The 20,140-nt window shown below is 40.2% G+C and overlaps 1 protein-coding gene across 5 annotated transcripts in view; it reads right to left on the reverse strand.

Moving 5' to 3' along the window:
* Positions 1 to 752: 752 nt before the first annotated feature.
* Positions 753 to 20,140, reverse strand: part of sipa1 (signal-induced proliferation-associated 1) — a 44,729-nt gene continuing 25,341 nt past the window's right edge. For 4 of the 5 annotated variants that reach the window (XM_088088257.1, XM_088088259.1, XM_088088260.1 and 1 more), the window contains exons 4-16: positions 19,908 to 20,096; positions 17,977 to 18,151; positions 17,519 to 17,622; positions 14,798 to 14,955; positions 13,459 to 14,065; positions 12,404 to 12,678; positions 11,307 to 11,684; positions 9,919 to 10,045; positions 9,699 to 9,813; positions 8,479 to 8,577; positions 7,591 to 7,663; positions 6,267 to 6,345; positions 753 to 3,664 (exon numbers count right to left, since the gene is read on the reverse strand). In XM_088088257.1, the coding sequence (XP_087944383.1) occupies positions 3,521 to 3,664; positions 6,267 to 6,345; positions 7,591 to 7,663; positions 8,479 to 8,577; positions 9,699 to 9,813; positions 9,919 to 10,045; positions 11,307 to 11,684; positions 12,404 to 12,678; positions 13,459 to 14,065; positions 14,798 to 14,955; positions 17,519 to 17,622; positions 17,977 to 18,151; positions 19,908 to 20,096 (2,523 nt within the window). In that variant the 3' untranslated portion in view covers positions 753 to 3,520. The other variant, XM_088088261.1, reaches the window with a different exon arrangement.

Below are 20,140 nucleotides of genomic sequence, written 5' to 3' on the forward strand. Positions count from 1 at the left end.
ACAAGGAGAAAGCATCAAGGGGGTTGTCACCAAAACAAACAGCTAATTTCTTTTAAGAAAAAGGCAAATCCTCCTTTAAAATCACATCACACAAGCTGTTTGCACACATCAGCAGAATATAGGTGTTTGACAGCCGCACACAAGACGAACAAAATTACAAAAGGCTAATCACAAACACAGTGCGCATGTTTGGCCATTTTTTAAAGAACACATGCCTTTTAAAACAACTTGCAGGTGCTGAGTTTGTGAGTATATTTACAATAAATTCAAAGTGCAACCATCTAAAGTGGAATGTCCCTATGCTAAGCCAAATAAATACTCTAAACTCCCTCCCCGGAGCTTAAAAAATGATTTGACGTCACTCCCTCATCTTGTAATACCCCTGCCCCTCTCGTAAATAACGAACAGTCCCTAATTGTTTTGTTTCACCTTCAAATACCAATTCAACTGATGAAAACACTTAAAAAGTAAATTAAAGATTCTGAGCTATTTGCTTTTTTCTTTTTTGGAGTTGTTTATCTTCCACAAACACAAACAGAATGACAAACACCTCCAACAATCATCAACTTCATCTGCCACTGTGCGATTCGTCGCTGTGTTGTCTAAACAGCTGTTTTAGTTCATTCAAGATAAGGTTAAGTAGATGCAGCACGTTATGCCCAAAATATTGCTGATACCCCCCCCAACCCCCCCTCCTCTTTTGTCCCCTTTAGGTCATTGAGCCACAATCAGTTTCTTTTTGTCAAATACTCTTTTGGATTTTCTGAGACAATTTATTTTTTAAATATTTAAATACCAAAATAATCATCCCTTAGAGGACGCATACGCCATTCAACACATTCATTTCAACTTGATTTCAATGCATCATCACTCATTTTCAGCACCTTTTTCCTTTTAATTCGCTTTTAAAAATCATATATTCGTCCGTTTGCTTCCTCGAACAATCGGTGGTACTCACTGATGTTCAGTGATTGTTCAGACCAACAACACACATCTATTATTATTACTATTCCTTCGGATCTCGTGTTACTCAATGACTTTTCCTCGCACGGCGGATGAAAAGACCAGATGTTGTGACGGCCTCTTAGAAAATCCTTCATCTGCCACAAATAAAAACCTCAGTGAGTGCAACCAAAGACAAAGAAATGAGGTCACTAAGCTGGGTTAACATACATTACATTTTCTGGTAGGCACAAAGTCAGAGAAATAATCCTTCACATAACACCAGTATGACCAGTTTGACCATCCATTCTGAAAGAAGAGTTTCACTCATTAAGGCGTACCTAATGGTGTTTCAAGACCTTACTAAATATGCAAGAGCTACAACTGAAGTAGCTCAATACTAGTATGATAATAAAAAGTCACATTTCGCAAGATCTGCAGATAGTATTTTGTCGTATCATATCATGGTTTGTTGGGTTTTCTACAAAAAAACCTAAAATTCATAACCACCTTTTCCTTTCTGCCCTGTTTCACATTTTCTCTCAAGACTTCCCTCCAGTTTAAACAGCTACAAGAAAATCCACATTTGCATGATTAATAAGTTACATTTTTATACATACACACATACAGAGGGGAGCTTGGAAGTTGCTTGGCACATTCTCATGCTTGACCAACCTCCTACAATCTAAATAACTATACAAGACACAGTAAAACAGGTCTTCTCACACCGCCGTTCAGTCATGAGGCTTCAGCATGTGCGGGAGATGAAAACAGGACGCCTGCATGGCCAACACTTGTCTGCATAATCATCCTGCAAAAGGAGGGCGTACACAACCCCAATGCACTAACATGGAACTGTACATACAGTATCTTCACATACTGATAAAGTTTAGATTCATAATTTAATCTGTATATACTGTATCTTAATATGCTGGTACCAGGTATTCACAGTGACTCTAAAATAAAATTACAAGAGGAAGTTTGTACAAGAAACAAGAGAGTCTGAGTGACTGGCGAACGTTTGGCATCCCTTTTCATCAGAGTTTGTTTGATTTCAGGAGAGCTGCCTGGGCTTTTTTTTTTTTTAATTGGCACTGAGGAGAAGAAGTCCGACTCCTCTGGACACACAGCGGGACACAAAAAGGTGAGGTAAAGGTGGCGTCAGTGGGGGGGGGATGAGATCATATCCACCTTCTCATGTAGAGCGAGACATAACCTGGGCTAAATAAAGTACAGTATGTGCCCCGTCCAGTGCTGATTTTACAAAAAAAGAAAGTGCAAGAAACGACACAGAAACACACACAAACACACGTCGGAAGTGAAATGGTAAAATTTCACCTATTTGTCCTTACCGCTACCACTCGTAAGCCATAAACAATTATCCCAAAAATGGTCACTGTAGACATCCGCCAAACACAAAACATATTTAAATACAATATTCTGTATTTCACTATTAGTTCAAGGTGTTTTCAATTTGGACACCAAAAGCTATTTTGCCAGCTCAAGGAAAGAAAAAAAAGCTGCCTTTTGGCATTTTGTGGTTCAGGCCAGCAGGAGGAGATCTTCTACAGTATGGCTGCTACAATAGTGAGGTTAGAAGAAAACAGCTACAGGCAATCATGGAGGGAAGCAGTTCTTTTCCTGCCATTGTCTGCATCTTCAGGAGAGGTATAACCCTTTTCAGTATCCCTTTAATACTGTTTACCTCCAGGAGGAGCATGCTCAGTTCTTTTTTTTTTCCAGTTTATGTATGTTGTTTTTTCAATCGCCTCACCCTAAAAATCTTAAATACAGTACTTCTGAGAAGTGAAGAGGGCAGAGAATGATGTTCTTACGTAACAGGCCTTGCTCTCAGCCCAGTCAGTTAGCATCATTACATCTTTTGAAGTAGAAGGCGGCCTGCAGGCTTGTCATTGTCACGTTCCCTTTTTTTTTTTGTCTTGCCTCCCACACTATCAGCGCCACACTCAGACATCGCAACCAGCAGAGAGGAGAGCAATACTACTGTTCACATATATTATTGGTGATATATATATATGTTATATATACACTTTTGGTCATTTCAGATAAGACACCACCAAACATGCTATACAGTGTCTCTCAGTCTTAATTGCCACTTTTTTTATGCAAGTGCTATTCAGCCCAGCTTGTCAAGTATTTGAAGCAAAGGTACAGTAAGAGATGCACACACACGCACGCATGAGGCACACATCCACGCACATACTGTATCATACACACACCAAGAGAGAAGCACTCTGGCACCACCGCAGCAGCCTGTGAGCTGCACACTGGTCAGTCTGTGAAGGTCATGGGATGTTGGAAATGTCATTTCTTTCTTTCTTTTTTTTTTTTTTAATGAGTTGATTTGCATACTCCCTCACCAGCAGGCAGGTCCAGGATTTCAGGATTGTGGTAACACACAGATTAAAGAGGAAGTGTGTGTGTGTGAGAGTGTGTGTGTGTGTGTGTGTGTGTGTGTGTTTGCCTTTTGCAAATATGTAACAACAAAATGAGTAAACTGAGCGCACGGGCACGCTTTGCATCTTTCCGCTGGTTTTGTGTGCGTGCAGCGGCGGAGCTAACAGGGCTTGTTGACGTTGCACAGCAGCTCTGTGACTTTGATGAGGCGAGCCACTGTGCTCTGCGACTCCTCCTGCAGCCGCTGGTTGTTCTGCCGGAGGCTCTGCACCTCAGCCTGCAGCACCGCCTTGTCCTCCTTCTCCTGAAAGACATCGGCACACAACAAAACACAAGCCGTCGCTCAGATCGCTGTGGCAGGAGCGGGAGGGGAGCGACAGGTACAGCGCTGGCTTTAAGGAAACTAGTGGGCACACATAAACACAGAGCTTGGTATAAAGAACTCACAAACCAAAACAGTCCTGAACCAATTAGTCACCAATGTGATCATTTCTCTGACAGAAAATTACAATAGTTCAGACTCTAAATGAGAGTTTTTTCCAGGCTTTGGGATTTTAGATTGCTGGTCAGACTGAGTGAGCAACTATAATGGATATAGGGCTGCAATTAATAATCAATATTTATTATTGAGTAATATAACTAGGGGTCAACCAATAATCGGCATTTTGCCTATTATTTGTATCAGAACTTTATTCAAATGATCGTCAATAAAATTAATCAATGGAATTAATTTTCGTTGAACTTTAATAAAAAGTTGCAAGGAACTTGCTGTATATGGTGTCGAATGTTTCAGTTTTTAATCAAACATTTGCTGAAGGCATTTAAACAAAGTTTTGTGTTGAAGCTTGTTAGATTCCAAATTATAATTTGACAGAATTATTTTCATTTTTATTATAAATGAATATCAGTTCTAAATATCTGTCTCATTAACTACTAATAATCAGTATTGGTATCGGCCCTGAAAAACCAATATCGGTCGACCCCTAAATAGCAAAGTTAATATAACAGTTACATTTCAATGAATGATTTGACTTATAAAATGTCAATAAAATGTGAAAAATGATCAGAGCCCAAGGTAACAGCTTTACTGTGCTCGTTCTGTGCGACCAACGGTCCAAAACCCAAAACACTCAGTTTACTGTTCATTCAAAACACAAAAATGATGAAAATGCTTCATTTTGCTCCATAAATGACAAAGACAACTAATCCGTTATAATTATCAGTTTAATTGTCTGTTGATCAACTAATAAATTGCTGTCTGAGCACTTAATGGGTATTTTAACATAATTCTTGACATAGACTAAATGACTGGTTGATTGGAAAAATATTCATTTGATGAATTAATAATGAAAACATTATAGTCATAAATAAATAGAAAGTGTTTCATCTAATTGGTAGAATTATGTTTATATAATAGTGTACAAACAGAGACACCACCAACCAAAACATTTTCAACACAAGGTCCATTTGTCTGCTGCTGAGTGACCAACGCCGACCCAACACCAAACGACTTTACAAGCAATGTCACCGTCGCAAATTTTTAATATTGGAATAGAATCATGAGTTTTACCTCAGCTGGTGTGAGCTTTTGTGATCTTGATAGTTTGGTGTTAGAAAGTCATAAAACTGTATAAAGTCAGTCTTTTTCACATCTTGACATTGCCATAAAATCAAGCATGTCTAATGTTATTGTTAGTATTTGGTCTCGGCTCATTCAAATAGTGACGCAAAACAACCAATAGCTTTACTCTCTTTAGCACTAAACAGGAAGCAGCAAACCAGGTAGACAGCAAACATGGAGAAGACTTGGGGAGGGGGGGGGGCAATAGATTGAAAAAGTCCCAGTTCTCTTGTACTGTGAAAAAGGAAGAGAAACTGGTGTCGTAGTGTAAACAAGAGTTGATTTTTAATTTGGTGTGTATCTGGACTCCCCCAACCACTAATTTTCTTTCAAAATCATAATTTCTGAAACAGTTGGCCTCTCATTCCCACAGTCCCCTTCCACTAAATACAGCATTTAACCAACAGAGGCTGGTAGCAAGTTGAGGTGACAAAATCCAAAAGTTTGATTGCAAATACAGTTTGTCTTTATGGATTATACTGACGCCAAGTTGACAAGAGTACTGTCGACATATAGCGCCTTTTATCTTGTGTTTCTAGAGTTATGTGTTTTTGCTGACACATAAATTATTGTTAATATTTCGTATGTCTTAAAGGGAGTTTGGGAAATAACCTACAAAGGCCTATGATTGTAGTTTTGCAAAAAGTGACCCTGTAAGATCCCGAGTCTTTGAAACTTTTAGTGTCTGTGACTAAAAACTGACATTGTCTTTAAATTTGAGAGGGTGTCAGACTTAAGTCTTTTCAAGGTCATCTTGCATGGGAGTCACACATTCATTTTCTGAGGAAGGCCATGAAATATGTCTGGAAACTTCAGAAAATACACTTGGACTTTGTATTGAGAATTGTTTGTCGGCTGTCTCCGAGGTTGAGAATAAGAATAAGGACAGTATTCTTTGACATCTACATACACACATAAGTAGAAATGTACTTGAAAATATTAACAACACTGAGTTACATACATTTTTTAAAGTATGATATTGGAATATAAATAATTCTGAAATGCTACTGTACAAATTTACACAAAAAAATATGAATAAATTAACACTTTTTGAGTGTTTTTTGTATTTAATGCATCTACAGTGAGCCCTCTGCGACATGAAGTTACGGAGTGAATCGAGGGGGATTTGCACAAATAAACAAAAGCCGACGTTAAAAAATACAAATCATCACGCTCCAGCGACAGAAGCTGAACAATTCAAATACTTTTTCCTACCTGCTGACTTGTCTGTGGCGCTCACTGAAAACATTATTACAGAGAAAAACATTCATGAAAGTCAAAGCACCTTTTGCAGGTCATCCTGCAGCCTCTTCAGCATGGACTCCAGCTGCGACACCTTCTCTTCTAGGTGGCCTGGAGAGTCACTGCAACAGAGAGGGGCAGCGACACTTCGTCAAAAGCAATCACACAACCTGACGGTTCGTAATCAGAGAATGCATAAATAGTTGTCTTCACAGGTGCGTTTTGTCAAATGCTTTTTCTTGTACTTCTTTGTGTAAGAAAAACTTCTCCTCTCCTGCTGTAACGCCTTTCATTTCATACACCGAGTAAACTTTTTAATTTGCGTGATTGGCCTTGGAGCCGTCTGTCACTGCGGCAGCCTCAGAGCTCCAGACTTCTTCCCCGCTGCCTTTAACCTCTAACACTCAGAGATCAATTTAAAGTAATTGCTAAGGTGACAAGCAGACCCCTTTTCAGTGAGTACAGTCATCCCATGATGCATTTCGTCTGCAGTTACACATAATGACTCCGCTCCTGGTGATGTGAGCAGCTTGATAATGCTTTTAAAGGAAAGAACATGGCACTGTCGTCAAATGGTTTGGACCTAGTTGTGTATTTTTGGCTGGTTATTTTATCTTTTTGTGCCAATTTGTGTAAGATATCCCAAAGTGTTAACCATATCTGAAAACATAACTTAACTGAAAGAGAGTTTAGTCACAAAATATGATCTGAATCTTTTATTTAAGTGGTATTTTTTCCCTATGATGTCACAATTTTTGCAATTTGTATGTTCACAAATAGAAACTGATAGGTGAAATGAAGTTTACCGCATCCGCAGTGTCTTTTTCAAGCATTTTATATGTGAGCTGGAGCTGAACTTAAAGCCAAAATAGTCATCAATGCTGACCTTGTGGGTGTACGTAAACTGTGCCTGTAAATATTAGGCACTTCTTCTGAAGAAAAGCTTCATGTTGGTGTTTGCTTTTTTTTGTGATTGACTCATTCTGATTGTTCTCGTTCTGTGGACTTTGACGCAGCATGGAGGAGAAAAACAAGGTGACTGAGTAGCTGGAAAAAGTGCGAAAGAGAAATAAAATGGATCGTAGTGTGAGTTTTACAGAGAGATGACAACAACTTTGAGTCAGACAGGCTGTGTGCGTGCATCTGCGTCTGCATAAGTGCACCACTGAGTCAGCAGGAGTCTTTATGGGGGAGAGAAACCATCGCATTGAGTCAAACAGTTGGATGTGGCTGATAAAGTCTAAATAATTGAGCAAGAGTAGAGAAGTTGAGCTGAGAAAAGGGATGTGTGCAATGATCCAGACACAAACAAAACCATGAGACTAACTGCAGAGATATTGAACTGTGTGTACTGTATAGCAACTCACCTCTCCTTCGAGTCTTTCAGCTTGCCGTCTGTCTGGTCGGCTCCTGCTTGGGAGGCGTCTCCGGCTTTACGGTCTGCGGTAAAGAACAATGTCCATAAAGTTATGATTACTATTATTATATATTATAGTTATCCATATAGTTATTATTATTAAAATATCCACACCTATCGCAATGAAAACAAAAGATGAGGGAGACAAAGATGAACATAGACACTGTCTCTCATTACAGAAAATCATCGCTACACCTCCTACAGTAACTTATCCTTATGTAGTGTAGATCTGTTGCACTCTTTTTTTATGGCCAAAATTATGGACATCTGGACATCATTTCCACATGTGATTGTGGAATGCCTCACTCCAACACCAATATGCTGGGAATATTGGTATATAATGAGACAACTGGCCCCTGTTGTAGCAGCTTTGTGTCTCTTCACAGTCATTTTGTGTCTTTTTTAGTCATTTAGTGTATCCTTCTAGTCTTTTTTTCTCTCTTTTTGGTAGTTTTGCAGCTTTTTGTGGTTATTTGTGTCTCTTTGAGTAACTCTCTTGTCTTTTTTTGGTCGTTCTTTGTTTTTGGTTGTTTTGCCCCATTATAGTAGTTATTTTGAGTCTCTTTGAGGGAATTTTGTATCATTTTTGGTAGTTTTGTGTCTGTTTTTAGGTATTTTGCCTCCATACAGGTATAGGTAGGAGGAAAAAAATACATATTTTTGATTTTGGGGTGAGCTGTCCCTTTAAGATTGAGGTAGAGCCCTCATGGTGAGATAAAACACAGGGAAACTCTTTTTTTATTGATTTTTGTGTGCTAACTACTAAGACAGCTTGTTGTATTATTTTAGCTTTTTATATAACATTAAGTGAGGTGTGCAGATATAAACGGGTCCTCACCTTCTCGTGACAAAGCCTCCAGGATGCTGCGGCAGGCGGTGGCCAGGTCAGCGATGGACTGCCACTCCTCCTCAGTCGAATCTGTCGTCTCTGAGAGAACTGAGAGGAAGAGGTCCAGATTCATCTCAGTTTTTTCATGGAACGATACAGCAGAGCAGAGGGACTGCAGACTTTTGAGCATACAGTGACAAAGAGTCACCACTGGGGGATGCTGCTGTGTTAATGCTGGACAGATTCAGGAGGTAAATATAGAGGGGCAATGATGTCTTTAATGATGCCTGCGGGTTTCACTGAATTATGTTTCTGACTTCAAGATGCTTTTGACAACATGTCATTTAAGGCAGCATATTTAAATAAAGTAGATAACAGGTATGTGTGTCAGATAATGGCTGAAAATAATCTGAATACAAAAATTTTGATTGCATACAAATTCAGTGAAAACTTTAATAAGATACAAATTTTTTAAAAAGGACATTCTTATGCTACAATCGCTCATTTTTAAGATCTTTTACGGCCTTTAATGTGACCTTTTAGTTTCAAAGTTGTGCTGTCCTTTGAAAGACTTTCTGTGAAAGAACGTGATGTAAAACAATCAGAGGCTTTAGAGACCGCCCCCGCAAAAAAATAAATCAGAAGAATCAGATGAGAGGATGAGCAAGTGTGCTCTTATGGCAGCTAAACGATGAGTCTCATAGTCTCAGCGGAGGCAGAGCAGATGGTGGAAGAGGGGCTCCTTGATTTGGGGGCTGCCTAAAAACTCCACCCCTCCCACTACCCATCTGTCCCCCTTTTATCCCAGCCCTGGCAGGGGGTGGCAGCAGAGCAGGGGTGATATTAGATTAGCGGGATAGGGGGCAGCGTGGATGAAAGAGGAGGGACAAAGGGGATGCAGTGGGGAGCAGAGGGAGGATAATGAAGAGAGGGGTTTAAGGCAGAAAAAATCTGGAAAAAAGGACACGAATCAGGCCGAGATGATTTGCAAACATGTGTAATTGTTCCATTTTTGGCATCACTTGAGCAGTCGTGTCAGCTGTTGTGTCTGAGAGCTTTGTTTTGAGTCCATGATCAGGGTCACAACACCTCTTTGTGCTCTTTGTGTCCGAATTAATATACATGCATTTAATTTCTTATTAAACATGCTGCCATACTTTTGTTAAAGAGATTATGAATATATTCTAATTATATATATTTAATTGTTAAAAAGAAACAGGAGTACTTACTCTTGGTGATGGAGTTATGGAGACTCAGTGCTCGAGAATTTCTTTCAGCTCGGTCTAATCTGGAAGACGAGTCACTCACCGAAGCTTTGTCATCGCCAAATTCGGCGCCCGTGAACTGAAGACGGAAGAGATGGAGACAGAGGGGAAACGACAGTGTCAGAAAAGGGACAGAGCGCTGCGAGAGAAACCACTCAGATGTCCTTTCGTCTCTGCCTGTCACCTGTTCGTCCTCAAGGGGAACCTTGGGTTTGACAGCCAGGATCAGATCAGGTGTGGCGTCTCTCAGCTCGCCGACATTCTCGTAGATGTGGCGGCCCCCCTTCAGCCCCACGTTGTCGTAAACGTGCCTGTTCACCAGAGAGGGAGAGAGATGTGGTGTTGGTCGTGGTTGTTTGGGGTTAAAAAAAAAAAAACGCAAAGCAAATCTGCTGTTGATACTGTGTGATAATTTTTTTTTTATCCAATCCGGAGGTCAAAACAGAAACTGGAGCACTTAGACAAGTAATCTCCAGCACGGCTTAGATTTAGGCCTGATTGATGTTTGCTTTCCTGCACTCACAAAATCATCTATCAAAAATATCATATCTGATGCGGTTTCGGTCAAATGATTCAGTTCTGCTTTGCGAGACAATCAAGAGCAGTCAAATTCATTTTGGTGAGCAGCAGAGTTTAATGTCATCCTCATGAATATTTCCTTTATGCACTATTTCCTCTCTGAGCTGTCGAGGCTTTTTGGAGTTGTCAGGGGGGAAACCAATGGTGTGCTTAAAATTATTTGTCAGACAGATACAAACATGTGCTGCTTTTGCACATGCTCAAACAAACATCCGTGTGACTGATACAGAAGAAAATCACAAAATAATGCAGACCATAATATAAGTAGATTGTTTAATGGACAAAAATGTGCTAGACTAATGCCAGTGCAGTTAACATTTTGAGTTGCACAAAAATCCTGTTTTAATGTATCTGTACATCTTGGGGGATTTGTTGTTCTGTTCTTCAAATGGACTAGTTGTCCTTTCCTTGTTTAATCCTTCAAAATAAACTGCTCAAAACTGGTAGACACGAGCACTGGAGATAGCACCAAGGTTCCAAAAATCCTTAATGAAACTGGTTTGAGAACCATAGCTAATTCAATAGATAAAGAAGAGAAAAGAAAAAACTTAAAATCCAATGTGTTTTTTAACTTTTTACTGCTGAAGATTTAAAGATCTACTGAGCAACCATCCACATAGTTACACAGCGGGATTTAAAAAAAAAAAAGAGAAAGCATTAAAATTGAAAAAGGGACATCTAAGTGAATTTTCTCATGTAAAACTTTTGCATTAAGTTAACACCGTTCAGTGAAGCAGAGTGACACACGGCTTGGTGTCCTTTTGCCGCGCTCTGTCCTTTGCAGGGAAAGTGACGCACTGACTCTGAGATTAAATTGTGATGAGTCAGCTTGAGTTTGAGGATATTTTCAGCCGTGTCTGATGATGTAAGAACCCATTTACCTGATGGTCTCCCAGCATTTCTTCTATATTATCTATCGCTCTATAATGCCACCATGTCACTCAGGCTATAGCAATCTGAATGATCAGTGACATGGACTTTAGTAACACTTACCCATCGCACGTGTCCCTGTAGGACGGCTGTCTCTCCAAGGAGCAGCTGCGTGTGAGCTGCGAGCCGCTGCCGTCCTGGCTCTGATTGGCCGGCTGGTCCTGCAGAGAAGTGGCTCGTAACAAAGGTAAGCTGGGCGGTGTGAGGAGCGAGTCGTGACTTCTCTCACTTTGCCCTTTATCACTCGACTGCCCTTCGCCCTCTTCGGCCTCCACCTGCACCTCTGTTATGTCCGCTTCATTGACCCCAACCGCCTCGTCCTCCTCAGCCTGCTCTTCTTCTTCTTCCCTCTCGTCCAGCACCCAGGCCTCTCCAGACTGATCCTCGCCGGGCTTACACTCCACATCCTTGATGGCTTTCTGGTACAGCTCAGAGAAACTTCTGCAGAACAAGAAACAACAACATACTGAGTAAGAAGAAAGCAATCACGCTTCTTGTCGCACTGCTGAGTCATAAATTCATCTAGAAGCCAAAAACAAAGATAAGATGAAAAAAAAGTGCTATATTTGTCTATAACACTCCTTTGAAATCAAGAATTATGACATCTTTGTGGCAATTTGCGCTTTGTTGTCACAGAAAAAAGCATTTCAGGACTGAAATATTAATAAACTAGGTGGGATTCTCTGAGGATGCTTCTGCTGCCACTTTTAAAATGTTGCTCTGACGTGAAGAGCCGCAGAGGTGTCCAGTTAAATACTGGTTTTATTTATTTTAACAATTTAGTCCACAGCTGCCCTCTCTCTGACTTCAGCTGAGTGGAAAATGTGCTATTAACGGTGGGACAGCCTGTGCCAGTGTGATTAAAGATCATTAGAGGGATTGATTGGTTGTTAGCCAGCTGGTGTGACACTGACTGCAGGCCGTCATCCACAGCAGAGCGAGCTGTGACCCCTCAGTGACACCTCGCTTGTTTTCCTGAGCTGACTTGTCCCACTAACCCCCTCCTCCTTAGCCTCTCTCTCACATCCTCACTGGGACTACTCTCTCCAGAGCACGCCTTCATGAGCCCCTTCTCCAGTCTTTCCCCGAGTCTGTTGACCCCAAAAATGCCCTTGTTAGTGCTCTCTCCTCCTCCTCCTCACATCTGCAGCCTCACCCACCTGCGAGGCTTGCCGTTTTCGTCCGGAGGAATGACAGTGATGTGGATCTTGTGCGCAGTGCGGAGCAGCCTGGTCCTCTCCTCAGGGCTCAGGTGAACCAGCGAGTGTCCGCACAGCCGCACCACTCGAGCCCACAGCTGCAGGCCTCCGCTCTCTGCGTAACAGAACCGCTGCAGCTCCGTCACAAAGCCTTCCTCGTTCATGAGGAAGCCAGGCTGCCCGACTCCGTCACGCAGGGGGGTGACCTCCAGAGCTTCGCAGCCTCGCGTCACCAGCTGCAGATGAGCGGAGGAAGATGAATGAATCAGAAAGACATTAACCGACCACCAGTGGTGGAAGAAGAATTCAGATCCTTAAGTAAAAGTTCTGATACAACCGTGTGAAAATACTCTGTTACAAGTAAAAGTCCTGCATTGAATTAAATGTTACTCAAGTAAAAGTAAGTATAACCAGGAAAATGTACTTTAAGTATTAAAAGTAAAAGTATGTAGACAAATGTAGACAAATCTTAAAAGAAATCCCAAAATCTTGAATACATATATATATATATATATATATATATATATATATATATATATAAACCAATATACCAAACTCAATATATCTAAAAAAAAAGTATAGAATTAGAATTAGAATTATATTTTTAAAAAAAAGATCATCCAAAAAGACTCAAAATTTAAAAAAAAGCAACCCCAAAATTCAAAATTATTAAAAAAATATATATAGAAAAAGACTAAAATGTTTATCAAAATAGTTGGCAGTTAAAATTCTGGAAATCGACCGACTGATTAAACAACTAAGCAGCTGTACTTGTGTCAACTGGTGATTTTATTAATAACAAATCAAAAACAAAATGTTTTTAAGTAAAAAAGTACACTACTTCCCTCTGAAATGTAGTGGACTGAAAGTATAATGTGACATGAAAATAAAGTACTCAAGTAAAGTGTAAGTTCCTCAAATTCATACTTAAGTACAGCCCTTGAGTAAATGTACTTAGTTACATTCCACCAAAGATGCCCACTGCAAAATTTAAAAACCCGGACACAATCACCCACCTCTAGCCTTTGCACCACCTCCCGTATGTCCTCCGCCTGGCTCTCCATCACACTGATGGACACCGACTCCCCGCGCTCGTAGTAGATATCCAGACAGGGCCCCCCCTCCTTAGTCTCTGTCACCGCCTTCCAGCCGATGACATCTCGACACGAGCAGTTAAACACCACCCTGCGCGTGCACCTCTCAATGAGCACCACTGACTCGGCCGACACCCCGAGCAGACAGGGGAGCCTGTGCTCTCCCGCCTCCCCATCTTCTCCGCCGTTGACCATCACAGCCCACACCAGCGCCCCGGCGCTGTGCAGCTCGGCCCCTTTGGCCCCCTTCAGCTTGTCTTTGCGCTTGCCTCCCAGAGAGAGCAGGGGGAACTTGGTGGAGGAGTCGATGGGCGTGGTGGTCACGTAGTTTTCAGCCAGGTCCTTCAGGTATTCCTGTCGCGTGCGTGTGGCCATGGAGCGGAACTTCTCAGACTTCTCCGCAGCGTTTTCAGCATTCACTGCCTTCGCCAGGAGGAAGTCTCTGAAGGCAGGCGAGCGGGGGAACCGGGCACCCTTAGGGAACAGGGGGCCAAATAATGGCATGTCTTTAGAGCGTGTCACAGCCACCCTGAGAGCAGGAGAGAAAAACAGGAATGACAGAGTAAGAGAGAGGGCGCAGCACGAACATTCGATCTATGTCTTGTTTTTCAGTGCTTGACTGTTGGGAGGTGCTCTCCAGAATCACAAACATTTACACTGAGTCTGCTGCAGTGAGGGACAGATCTGCTTCCTCCTGAGCCGACCCACCACAACTATGATGTGATCCAGTCACAAATGTATTGTCCCAAAAGATTTCAGCCTGTAAAATTCGTGTAAGGTCTTTTTTGGGGGTGATAACCCTTTGAAACCTGGAAAGACAGCAATTTCTTGTGTTGCGTTCAGACAACTTTCAAATGCATTTAAACCTCTGAAAACTCAGCAAATTGGTTTGATTTGTTTTGAACACATGGGTAAAAAGAGACGTCCCACAAATTGCAAGAAATTACGGGGAGAGAGAGATTATTCATTAGATAATAACAATAATATTAATAATAATTATAACTATATATTTATAATATTATAATTATTGTAATTATTATTAACTATTTTATCTATATATTATTATACATTAAAGAAAAATTAACCTTTTTTCTTTGCTTTTTTAGTAAATTTCAGGTAATTTTCTTGTAAAGTCTTCCTGTGTTTTTGAAAGAAATCAAGTCAATTTGCTTAGTTTTTAAAGAGATGAAAGATGTCTTTATTTTCCATTAAATGCCGAGTGTATTTTGAACAGAGTGTAAGAGACGGGATCAAGTCAGACCTGTAATAGGTGTTGTCAGTGCAGGGCTCATGAACCTGAACGATGATGAAGACGTGTTGGAAATGGGAGCGGATGGACTTTGGAGTGAAGGGCAGGGCGCCAGGCTCCTGGAACACAATCGTCACGATGTCGTTACCAATGTGTCGCTTCCTCAGCAGCTGGAAAAGCAAAACAGAGACACAGAGAGGTTTATTAAAAAAACAGGCTAAAGTCTTCATAGTTAACTAAGAGGAGAACAAGTCACATCTCAGCGAAACTGTTTGACATGCGTTAGATCTCAACAATCTACACATAGCTTTTAAAAAGCAGTTAAAAAGAATCCACTTACTAAGCAAAATAGATTTTCTTTGAAAGCGCATTTCTTGAACTCGGGGTGTTCAGATCATTTAAAATCATTATTATGTTGTACCTGTCATATTCTAATTTAATGTTGTAAAATTTGTAAAAATGTAAAATGTTGTAAATTGTATGTTTGTACGTAATTTTATTGTTGAATGATGTTATAGCTACATTATTTACTGTATGTAGTCTTCGACCCTATTCTGCCATATTTCGGCAACACAGAGGTCATGTGGTAATATTGGCATTTCTGTGATGTGAGGTTGTATTTAGGCTTCCTCTGCCCCACATTTCTGCCTCCTTCTTGGTCAAGAGTTAAAGAGTCTGCGTCTGTATTTCTAATTAAAAGATTTGACAGCATCTTGGGTGCAGGAGGCTCATCTAGCTACACCAAAAGAAGGAAAAATAAGCTCAAATCCAGGTGACAAGACGAGTCGAAATCTCAGTGATGAGATGGATAACCGATGACAAAGGTTTGGTAGAATCAGTTCTGCTTGTTTAACCCAAATTTAAATGAAAAAAAGGAAGTTGGTGCTGTGTAGTGTTTCTGTGTTATGAAGAGTGGAGTTAAAAATAAATACTCTTCTAAATACAATTCCCTAATCCCATAAGATTTCTATCCCTGACAATACTAGTCCATGTGTATAAGGTTATAGTGTAAATATTTGTTGGTTTTATCTATTTTATTTAAATAGAGACCAAAGGGGGTGTAGCTGCCAAGTCAACAACTAACGGGCATCCAAATGAACAAAATAGTAAAAATCCATGCTGTTTAATGAAATAAAGGCCAGCTTGTGAAAAGAGCAGTCCTAAAGCTCAGTTAAAAGAACTAAATAATGACAATAAGTAATTCCACGTATTTTCTAAAACAGACATATATGGTCATGACCACGCTGTTGCTATTGTTGTGAGCACAACTCAGTGGAGCAGACCAAATCACCGTGACACCATTTGAGGGTATAAAACTGGTAATTGATGTAAATTGCAGAAATATATTTAACATTGAAAAACTCGTTTATTTTTTTGGCATCAATTTCAGCTGTGAGTGCAACTTTTATAGGATTGAAGTTAAAAATGGTGGTCCGAATTATCTGACGTTTCTGCTGTGCGTCTTTTATGCTGTGCTGCGTATCATTTTTGATAAACCAAGCATACTGACGTGGAAGCTAAACAAGATACTGCTGTGGATGGGGCTGCAGGAAAACATATTTTAGCCACTTGAAATATCAATATTAGTTTAATTTGCTGCTTCACTTAGAATATTTTCTCTGCTTTACCTTACACACTAACCTACTGAGGCAGACCAGCAACTCCAATATTCTGTGAAATAAAGTGAGTGTTTTTGTCAATGGAGTCTGGTGGTTTTGAGATAACGGCTTCAATTCTGAATTGGAAAAAGCTGACAGTGAGGGGAAGCAAAATATTCTAAATATAGAGTTCATTTAAACTGTTGGTGGGCCTTTTTTAGGTGGCTAAAAATAACCAACTGAGGCAGAGTTTGCTCAGCGGAAAAGTTTTGATGTATGTAAGTGATGCCAGGGCTTTCTACTTGCAGGCTAGTGTAAAGACATTGTGATTTGGCCTCTGTGCAAAAACTTTTTTGTAACTGAAAAATATAATTTCTTCTAAAATAAAAAAACAAACCACGACTGAAACTAGATTTAAAAAACACTTCATTAAAATATTAGATTCAGATTAGATTTTTATTTCAAACCTGAAAAATAAAACTAAAAATAAGTAATAATAATAAAAGTAAGAAAAAAAGAGAATTCCCAGCAGACATATTCAGTGAACAACGTAAGTATTTCATGCCAGAAAAGGAGCAAGTGGATGCTTTTATTAAAACAAATTGATATTATATTGAATATTCCCACTTCTCCATAAAAACATCTACAGCTGCTGTTGCCAAAAAGTGGACATTTAATAGAAGAATGTTAGGGCTTTGTCACTGCCACGTTTTGTTATTTAAACTTTGAATCTATATTAGCATGTCATGTCCAGTCTGTTTGTAAGAAACAGGCTTAAACTGCAGACTGAATATAAAGAACTGTCTGCTGAACGGGAAGCCTGGCTGAGAGGCGACAGTGAATACCTCAATGGTGGGAGTGAACACTGGGGGGCAGGATTTTTTATGTCATGCTTGTTGCGGAGTACAGAGGCTTTTTCTAAAGCATTTACCAAAGCATGACAGTCTGAACAGAGATGCGTAATGAAGGTTGTACCAAGACTGATGCAATTTCTTTTACAGAGAGAGGTGAAACGTTGGAGAAAAATCTCATTCTGTGGATTCAGAGAGATGAACTTGGCATTGGAATAAAAATGCATCTGCAACACAAAAGGCAGCAGAGGAAAATCAAATGGCATTTTTCTGTATTTTTTTACCTGTTGTGTGTTGTTGGCTGTGTACGGCAGCATAGTGGACACATGAAACATTATCTCATAGTCCTGGTAGCGCGTGTAGAGCGAGTGTGTCCCGGTTGAGTCCGCTACACAAGCAAAGGACGTACAGAAACACACACACATCACACAAAGAGACAGACAGATAGGGATTTAGCAAAATCAGTCAACGTGTCTAAATGAAAGACTTAACTCAAACTGTCACAGTCACGGTGGAATCTGTCCCATTTGCTGCTCCGTGCCGCTCACTGAGGGGAAAACAGCTCCCAGATAATCAGCAGTGACTATGCTATTTTGCAGGCATTACTCAGATTACATGTGGCTAGATAGGAGTTATCTCTGGCTTTCAGTGGTGCACTGATGCCCTTCGGATAATGGTCCTGTGACAAGGTGAGATACGGCCAATAGATGGGGATGCGGTGCGCGTTTATTTTCCAGCTTACTCTTGTTGTCCAGCTGAGCTCGGTATTTCTCCCAGCCCTTCAGCCGCACGCGCTCCCCGAGCAGGTCCAGAAACTCCTCAAACGCCGGCCCCGAGCTCTCATTGTTGTACATGTCTTCCTCTGAGCTCTGCCCGGCCCGGCAGTACATCACCCCAACCTTTCGCTGGAAATTCAGCTACATTAGAAGACAAGAGAAGCACAGAGTTTATAATAAGCCTGCCAAGACCTTTCATCTAACAGGGCATACTGATCATTTGACATCTTACTTTACAGCTCACAAAGCTTGACAGAAACATTTTCTGTTGCATAATTTTATACACCTGCACAGCATATTACACCATCAAAACTCTTAATTCCCCTCAGCTTTTATGAGTTCAGGCCGCACAATCCTTCAGACAGAGAGTTCATTTCAGGAAAGTTCTTTTTTTCAAGCAGTTCACCTTTAAAGGTGAAGCTATTGGCTCTCTGGTGTGTGTTTGGGGGGGGGAGTTATATGTTCAATAGCTTTTGCAATGAAATGTAAAGGGACATAAAAAAAAAAGTTTTTAATCATGTGAAAGGCTTAACCCTTCCAAATCTGATCAAATTGGCTTGATTTCTTAATAAGGCATAAGGCAATGAGCATCAAAAGAAGAAATAACCCCAAAAATAGCAGGACATTAGTAAAACAATGCAAGAAAATTAACTGAAAATTTGTAAAAAAAATTAAATAAATAAATAAATAAATAAAAAGAAGAAAAAAACACAAAAGGGGAAGAAATGGATTAAAAAAAAGAGATGACCTAAAAAATTATCATTGTAAATGTGTAATTATGATCATTATAATTATGCATTTTCCCGTAGATTTTTTTTCTTTTTTCCGTAGACATTTTTTTTCTGAGCATTTAAAAATAATTTTCTAAATGTACTAATTTCCTGCAATTTGTGGAACATTTCTTAGCAAGATGCCCATTGCCTTTCTTTTTGTTTAATACTTTATAATACTTGTAAAAAGGCATATCTGAGAGCAGCATAACAAAAGTGATGTCACTTCAGGTTTCTAAGGGTTAAAAGTACGCAGGATTTTCCTAAAAACCAATGTCAGCATTCACACAGAAGTCCTCGCTCTCAATAATGATCCCCTAAATGTGTGTCACGGTGTATTTTTCTGCAAAGACCCTGCCCTCTGCCTTTATTTTCTTATTTTCCTCTTATTTTGATGTGTGGTCAGGTGTGTGGGACATTTATATGTGTGTAGCCCGCAGCCAATAACAGCATGTGTTACTTAAAGTTACTTAAGTTAAGTTACAAATAACAGCACAGTTACTTAAATAACAGCACAGAAAAATGCAAATATCAATGTGTGTTTGTTAGGGCTCTGAGAACGTGTGACAAACAATTGCTATTAGGTTATATATTCTGATTATTAACTGACTGATTAATCATTAATGAAAAAATTAAAAATAAATCTAAATGAATTTCAGACTTGAAATGATTAAACAAACAATTTGGGCCATAAGAAAAAAAATATGAAATAAAGAATTTCTCCCAATAAAACAGCACATCAGAAAACAATGCAGATATATTAGAGAGACCGAATTACTAAAACTTAAACAACTGCCTACTGTGCCCTTTTCACAGTGTGCAGCTTGTTTAATGTCAAAAAGTAGCACCAGACAAAAGCGGCTGCTGTACTACATCATAACTGAACAGTCAACATGGTGGCAGAGGTCATTGAGAGGAATGAGCGGATGTAAAAACTGCACTTTCACATCTAAACACACCTGACGGATCACTGTGGAGGTGTAGACTTTAGAGTGTCAGCTTTTCAACCTTTTTTCATTCCTGACCTTTTGAAAAAGAGCTTTTTGCTGCTGTATGTTACTATCCGATGTCCTGAAAAGCTTCTATCAGACACACGCAGCAGTGTCAGCAGACGGAGCCTTACTCACCCCCTGCTCGTCCAGCTTCAGCAGGGTATCCCGGACCTTGGGGGAATTTGAGGCCAAGCGAAGACAGTGCAGGTTCAGTTCAGGCATGATGAACTCCAGCAGCCTCTTGGGAGACAAGCCCCTAGGGGTCGTGTGACGAGCGGCAGAAGGCACGGACTCCTCCAAGATGGAACCTCGCAGTGTCTTCATCTGAGGAGACGATTCACAGTCATCACATCCAGTCAAATCAATTT

Source organism: Plectropomus leopardus, chromosome 15 (genome assembly GCF_026936395.1).
Source record: "Plectropomus leopardus strain MGB_pleo_1.0 chromosome 15, ASM2693639v1, whole genome shotgun sequence".
Taxonomy (NCBI): domain Eukaryota; kingdom Metazoa; phylum Chordata; class Actinopteri; order Perciformes; family Serranidae; genus Plectropomus; species Plectropomus leopardus.